General features: G+C 43.1%; 1 protein-coding gene across 3 annotated transcripts in view; it reads right to left on the bottom strand.

Moving 5' to 3' along the window:
- The window catches only part of SCAI (suppressor of cancer cell invasion), a 70,886-nt gene extending 67,958 nt beyond the window's left edge, over positions 1 to 2,928 (bottom strand). Inside the window, exons 1-2 of one of the 3 annotated variants that reach the window (XM_023760168.1) lie at positions 2,798 to 2,928; positions 1,949 to 2,085 (exon numbers count right to left, since the gene is read on the bottom strand). Coding sequence is in view for 2 of the 3 variants with exons in the window: in XM_006096259.3 (XP_006096321.1) it covers positions 2,041 to 2,085; positions 2,798 to 2,850 (98 nt within the window). In the remaining variant the exon portion in view is untranslated. The remainder of the gene's footprint in view (positions 1 to 1,948; positions 2,086 to 2,797) is intronic. The other 2 variants (XM_006096259.3, XM_023760167.1) reach the window with 2 other exon arrangements.
- Between the last annotated feature and the right edge of the window lie 5,019 nt (positions 2,929 to 7,947).

Genomic DNA, 7,947 nt, shown 5'->3' with positions numbered 1-7,947 from the left:
GGCCAATGGCCCGGCCGGGGGCGAAGTCGTTTGAATCAATGTTGCGTTATGACGTTATCCATGAATCCTGTTCATCATTTATGCTTCTCTCTATCCCTCTCCCTTCTTCTCTGAAATCTATATTAAATTCTCCAAAAAATAAAAAATAATAAATGGTGTTTGCAAAGACAGGGAGAAGTGAAATCATTTTAACCAACTTTTTTTATGATTAGGCTTCAGGTCTGAATTATCTTCAGTAAGCAATGTAAAACAGAAAAATCTTAAGCATGAGAATTACAAGATCAACTTGTACAGTATGGTGAATAAATTAGACTCGAGGTAGGGAACATAGTCAGGCTACTCCAGAGTCTGACAGTGGGGTAATAACAATTAAACAAGGGCTGTTGAAAACAAATATAATACAAGCCATATATGTAATTTTTAATTTTCCAGTAGTCATTTAGAAAAAATAAGTTTAGTAACACTTTTATTTAATCCACTATATCTAAAATATTATTTCAGCATGAAATCAATATAAAAATTAGTAATGAGAAATTTTACATTCTTTTTCTTTTTAATCCTCATCCGAGGATATTTTTCCATTGATTTTTTGAGAGAGTGGAAGAGAGAGGGTAAGACAGAAATACTGATGTGATAGAGACACATCGATTGGTTGCCTCCTGCACAAGCCCTGACCAGGGCCCCGGCCAGGGAGGAGCCTGCAACCTAGGTCTGTGCCCTTGACTGGAATCTAACCCGGGACCCTTCAGTCTGCAGGCTGACGCTCTATCCACTGAGCCAAACTGGCTAGGGCTACATTCATTTTTTGTACTAACCTGAAATCTGCATGTACTTTATACTTAGAGCACACCTCATTTTGGACATTAAGTTTTCATTGGGAATATTTAATCTACATTTAAATTTCATAAAATTTACAGATGGAGATGTAGATTCACAAACCCAAGTTACTTCAAACATACTGAAACATTTTCCAATAATGAGTCAAATTTAAGTTAATTATCATTAACTGTATTAAAATTTCAGTTCCTGAGTCACGCTAGCCACACTGCACGTGCTCAACAGCCACGTAGGCCTACCTTATTGAACAGTGTAGGCCTAAGGAGTGAGAAAGGAGCCATGGCTGCTGGCACGTCCACAGTCCGCATTTCACATGTGCCTACTGTTGAAGTTGTCTGTGTGCTGCCATCAGTAACTTACCAAGTATCAGCTATGGCAGCAGTCCTGCTGGCCACATCCTCACTACCACCACATACATTCTCTAGGCCAGCGCCTACACTTGTGAAAAAGGAGTCTTCTAGTGACTATACAGAATTGCTCCATAGAACCAGACATGCTGCATGCACTAAGAAATGTTCCTGGAATGCACAGATGCTCTTCTTCATCACTCAAAGGGTAGGTAACTCACTTGTTTGCAGACTACACAAGCCCTTTTTTTCGGTTTTCCGAGGGCTCAACTATGTATTCTTAGGCTCTGTGTACAATGAAAAGAGAAAAAGCAACAGGAAAGCCTATTTTCAAGATGATGTTTATTAGAGGGATGATAGCATGACGGTTAAGAGCATAAGTTCTGGAGTCAGACTGCCTAGATTCAAATCCTGGTTCTGTCACTTAGGAGATGTGTGATCTTGGGTAAATACTTGGCCTCTCTGTTCCTCAGTTCCCTCTTCTGCAAAACAGTGAAGACGGTACATACTTCCTTGGGGTGCTTCCAGGGTTACAGGAAATAACACATACAAAGCACACAGCATCTGGCAATAAACATTCGCTTTCAAACAGCTGGTGGAAAAGTTGCAATTATGGCTAAAGTAAAAAACCAGGATTTCTCAATTATCCATGTCTCTTTCCCATATAATCTTAGATTACTCCCCCGCCTCTCCCCTCCCGCCTTCCCAGCCCTCCCAATTCCCATTCCCCTTCATTAAGAAAAGAGCTAAATGAAAGACTTCACCTGCTGACAGTGGAGAAGTAGGCAGTATGGCACAGGTGCAGTCAAGCAAATGTGGAAACACGAGACAAAACAGGAAGGCATGTTTACCTTACCTGCTTTTCCGTTTTCGAGGTGGTTTCTCCACCGTGCCAGTCAGTCTGCGGACCAAACAGATCAGATGGTCACTATAGTCACACACACACGGACACACACACACACACACACACACACACACACACGGACGACTCTGCCGGTCAAGAACTCCTGTCCCCCCTCCAGCACTGACGGCTCCTAAGCCCACACCTGACCTTCCAAACGCCTGTGCTGCTTCCCCTACAGAACAAGACCAAGCGGTGCTGGGGCTCACGGTTCCCCTAAGGTCTGCTCGGTCCAAGCCCGCTCTGCCTCCGGATCTCTCACTCCATCCTCGGCTCTGATTTGTCACAGCCCAGCTCCCCAAAACCACCCGGCACCACCTACCTCCTCATTGTCTGCCTCGTCACCCCACAAGCCCCTCTGGCCCCCCGTTGGCCGTGCCCACCCCCTCGCGAGCCTGCACCCCCCTCCGGGCCCCGCCCTCGGGGCCCCGCGCCCCGCGCCCCCCGCATTCCTCGGCCCCTCACGGGGCGTGCCCCAGCCTCACCCCTCGGCGCCCCCTCCCGCCCATGCCCCTCCCGCCTCGAGGATGCGATCGCCGCCCAGACAGCTTCCCAACCCCCAGGCAGCTTCCGAATGCCTCGAATCCCTCCAAACGAAACCCCCCGCCCCGCAGTCTCTGCACCCCGAATGCTTCATGGCCCCAGGCTGCTGCCCCTGGGCCCGCTCCCGCCCCCAGCCCCAACCTCGACTTCCACCCAGTTCCCGCCCCACCTGGTGGCCAGGCGACTCCGCGGCTGCTGAGGCTGCCGGGCTCCTCTGACCATCCGGCTCCTGCTCCGCCGCGGGAGCAGCTGCGGCGGCCGCAGGGCTCGCTGGGGAAGCTGAGGCGGCGGAGGATGGAGTAGGCGGAGAGGCGGGAGGAGGGCCTCGCGCCTCGGCCAGACTGCCGCGGGGCCCGCCTCCTCTGCGCCTCTCCTCGGCTCCCATTGGCTAGAGCCGTAGCAAGTCCCAAATCCTGGAGGTCGATTGGACGCTCGGGCCGTCACATCCCGCCACCTAGAGTTTGGTTGAGACTGCAGGTGGCGGTGGAGGTGCCTTAGAGAACACTAGCAGGGCAGGGGGGACTGAGCGCCACCGTGCGTCGGAAAGTGGAAACTGCACCTTCGGCCCCAGACACCTGCAGGCAGGTTCTGCTCACTGTGTGTCCTGCATCCCACACACCTGCTGGCGCCCCCCAACACTGCACCATGCCAGGACTCAAAGCCAAGCACTGCAATTTCCCAAACTCCTCTGGCCGATGCGACAGTGAGGCAACTCTCCAAAACGAGCTTCATTTTGAACTACCCTGTATACAGTGCCGGTCTCTACATCAGCGATTTTCAACCGGTGTGTCAAGAGAATTTTTACAACATGCAATACCTGACTTGTCAGGGACACTGACCTCTTTTCCCTTAGATTGTCAAATTTAAATAATGGTAACAGCCAACACAACAATAGCCATCCAGTGTGAATGAATCAAAATTATACCTATTTTTTGTTAGATCGACAAAAAATATACTTTTTGGTGTGCTGCTTAATTTTAGCAATTAGTGTGCCATGAGATGAAAAAGGTTGAAAATCACTGCTCTGTATCATGCTGAATGAAATCTTCTCACAGCTCCCAGATACCCTTCATAGAGGGTATCTAGCCAGAAAACATAAGCTACCATATAAAGCATGGTTTAGATGCTCAATCCTCAGCAGAAAAGATCACAAGCTTGGGCGTGGACTTCCAAGAGAGCAAGAGTTGTGTGCATTCTTTTTAATTGCCACGAAAGAGCAATGCTGCAAACAATTGATGCCATAACTAAAAGCAATGTGTTCCATTTTGAAAGGCCTAAATAGATCCCTCCGTGTATGCTAACCATCCTGTGATACCAAATGATTTTAAGTTCTACACCAGTTAATCAAAATAAAATTCACTGCACTTTTTGTTACTAACTAGCACATAAGCACAATGTTACCTTTAACAAGGCCATCCTTGAAAATAAGACATAGTTCATTTAACATATAAGATTCTTCTGTGAAGGTGGTATCCCCTACAGCCTCTCTAAATTCATTGTGTACCCTTTCTGTTTGGTAGATCCTTGGTATCTATCTACCAATTGAAGCTGGGAGGAGGCATAAAACTTTCTCTTCAACTACTTCCATTTTACTAGAACACACTTTTATGCATCAATGAGATAGCCTGGACTAGTACGCACCAACAGGTTGAAAGCAAGTCTCTCACTGATCTTCACAAATGGCAAACAAGGGCACTACAGGTTTTCGCAAAACCAAATTTGTGGCTGCATTTATGCAGAAATGGCTTTTTACATTTGATGTTAAAAAATGACCTTCCTGGCCTAACCGGTTTGGTTCAGTGGATAGAGCGTCAGCCTGTGAACTGAGGGGTCCTGGGTTTGATTCCTGTCAGGGGCATGTACCTTGGTTGCGGGCACATCCCCAGTGGGGAGTGTGCAGGAGGCAGCTGATCGATGTTTCTCTCTTATCGATGTTTCTGACTCTCTATTCCTCTCCCTTCCTCTCTGTAAAAAGTAAATAAATTTTTTTAAATGACCTTCCTTCTATGAAATGATAGTAAACTGTGTCATGACCAAGTTCTAGTAATTTCTGCTTTTGTGCTTTTACTATATAAGAAATGCACATCCCATTCCAGTCCACATTTCATACTTCCTCTTTTAAGCCTTTCCTAATTACTGCATCCTACAGCAAATATTTCCTTCTCCAAATGTGTTGTACTAACGTAAGATTTACTATGTCAGCAATTACATATTGCCTTGGGTTATTCTTACTTAGCAACGACATTGATTTTGGGCAAATGGTGTATCAGTACATACTCAATAAATAGTAGCTTTGGGCCAAGGACTGGGAGCTTTATGAGTGCTATTTTTAATCCTGTTATCAAGCCTGTATGGTATTCTCTCATTTTAGACACAGAATTTCAAGGTTCAGAAAATCCAACTTGCTCAGGGTCACATAGCTATAACCAACCTACTTAAAATTGCTGTAAGGGGGCTTAAGATGTACTCTGGTATACCCTACAGGAGTTACCTATCCTCCTTAAGCCTGATTCCTCATCCAAAGGAAAAAAAGTAATATAGTCATAGAGCCATAGTAAGGGTACCACAAAATAGAGCACCACAGCATTTAGCTAAGTGTGCTCAATATAGGTTAGCTGCCTGGCATGGCTGGAATTTTTATCTAGATTTGATCACAAAGACTATACTCTTCCCACTATTCCATAATGCCTCCATGCAGTCTTTTCTATCCTATTCCCAATTACACATAAAAGCAGACTGCTTAGAACAGTGAGTGCCAAGGGATTAAGTGGAATATACTTATGCAATAAGTATTTTTGACAAAAAATCTTCATAAATTTCATGCATTTTTGAGTCAAGAAAATATCTGAATGACCTACGACAGCATAAGCATGCTCTCATGAGGGTAAGAAAGACAAATATTCATCAACTGATTGACAAGGAAAGAGAAAACTAGTAAGAGGGAACTAAGGAACCAACCTTCCGCAAGCATCGACTGTGTTTGGCCTAATACTAGGGGACTTTCCAAATGCTTCTTTTTGGTGTTTTATTACTGTCTATTTTCTAAGCATGACCGCACACTGTAAATATACAATTGAAAGTTGTGACAATCTCATGAAGCATGGTTCTGGCCACCAGACCCAGGGCATAACAGTGGATAATGCCTTTAAAGAATGGAACACTTAGCTCAGAGTCAAATATGGAACAAGAAAGTTTCACTTCTGTTTACTAGTCAAGCAACTAAGTGGAGGAATAAGCATTTTTAATTTAAATTGTGTTATATAAAATGCTAACTTATTGGGACATACTACAAACTATGCATTAGATAAAATTTTTTGACAAACTTCCTATAATATTTTTATTAATTTACACTGAGAGAATATAGCACTCTTCATCCAAAGAACTGAAGGTGCTTTACAAACATTAGCAGTTAAAAAACAATTACATTTAAAAATCTGGATTCTTGCTGTTAAATCTCAACTCCAGGTACACAATTTTCTGGAGGCTGATGAAAAGCAATTCTACTTCTCACAATAAAAGAGGCTCAGAAAGAGTTCAGATTTGCTTTCACAATACAGGCATTTCCCAAAACCTGCTGGGCTTACAAAGCAAAAACACACAAATCTTATGCAATGAACAATATTTCAAACCTTATTTCAAAAGCAAAACCCAGGATTTAAGACATCAAAATCTTCCAAAAGTTCTAGACATCCAGATGGAGTAGGAGCTGATGCAGGTTGCATATTAGATATGCTCTTGATCCAGGCTTTTTAGGATCACACCCAAATTAACACATTTACAGTGGTGAGATATTTCAGGAAAAAGCATCAACCTATAAAAAGCTAGCCAAGAGTATATCAGGTAAGTAAGGAAAGGGAGTGATTGGCAACTAAAAGTAGACAGTTCTCACTAGAGCCTAGGACAATTTATTAGAAACCAGGTATATCATAGGCAAATAAAAATAGTGATTATCCCCAATAATACAATATAAGGGATTTTACATTCAGCCTAGATACAGGGAGTAACAGATCTTTCTGCCTACAAACCTATGACCTGCAAGTATCTTCCACCACATGATTACTCTATTATATAGTACGTAGCCCTTATTTCGTAGATAAATCCAAATACTCCTTTTAGGCTTACAAAACTCAATACATTGACTCTCTCTTCCCTTTACATGTCTAACAGTAAAAACTTTTTCTTTTCATGCAAAAAGCCGTAATTCAGTTGAAGAGGGGGAAAAAAATCAGGCAGAACAGAGATGGCAGTTAAGAAATGGACAGAATATTATTGGCACATGCCCAACTAGTGACAGACAAATGCAGTATACCACGACTTAAAAATGTCACATTACAGGGATAACTAAAACTACATCAATCTAAGCTAGGGAGTGTCAAACGGGAAGGGAGGGCTCAGGGTTACTGGTTTCACTGGTACCATTTAAAAGCAGAGGGGAGCAAGCACATAAATACAATTTATGGTAACAGGAGCCCTTGCAGGTGCAGCTCAGCATTAGAATGTTGGCCCATGCACCACAAGGGTCGCAGGTTCAATTCCTGGTCAAGGGCACATACCTGGATTGCAGGTATGTTCCCCATATGTGGGAGGCAACCAACCAATGTCTCTCTCTCTGTCTCTCGCATAGGTGTTTTTCTCTCTCTCTCCCTCCCTCCTTTCCACTGTCTCTAAAAAAAGCAATGGAAGAAATATTCTCCAGTGAGGATTAATAAAAACAAACAAACAAACAAACAAACAAACAATTTATGGTAACAGGAAAAAAATACTGCAGAGAGCTAGTTGTCTGCATCATTAATTTCCAGTGTTTAACAATTAAGTAAAATACATAGCTACATATCCCTGTAAGATTAATTAATAACTTTCCCCCTGAATTACACTGGGGTCAGGGCAATGACACAAAGCTACTGACCCAACAGTTCAAGTGTGTGCAGCAAATGTCTTAGCCACTTCTTTCATACAGCTATACAATTAAAAACTACACAAGTAGCTGGGTGACTGTAGAAAAAAATCAAAACAGTGTTGTGCTCATTTAATAAAAGAAAACCCTAATGAAAAATTATGTGCCAAGAAGCGTAGACTATAAAGATTTTTATTGCATTTTTAGGTAACCTGGAAGTTCTTATCCTGAAGGGGAAAAGTTGGTTTTCACAACTACCTGAACAGATGCTAAAGTGCTTTATTAATTGGCTGGCTTCACAAAGATTTCCTGGAATGACAAAAATTAACTATAGTAGTAAAAGGATACCAACTATTTCACAAAATGGTAAATTCCAACATCATTTATGACCACAGTCATAAGAGACACTGGAACACTTGTCCTTA

The sequence above is a fragment of the Myotis lucifugus genome, unplaced genomic scaffold (assembly GCF_000147115.1).
Source record: "Myotis lucifugus unplaced genomic scaffold, Myoluc2.0 scaffold_173, whole genome shotgun sequence".
Classification (NCBI taxonomy): Eukaryota; Metazoa; Chordata; class Mammalia; order Chiroptera; family Vespertilionidae; genus Myotis; species Myotis lucifugus.
This window is presented reverse-complemented; position numbering and strand designations above follow the sequence as displayed.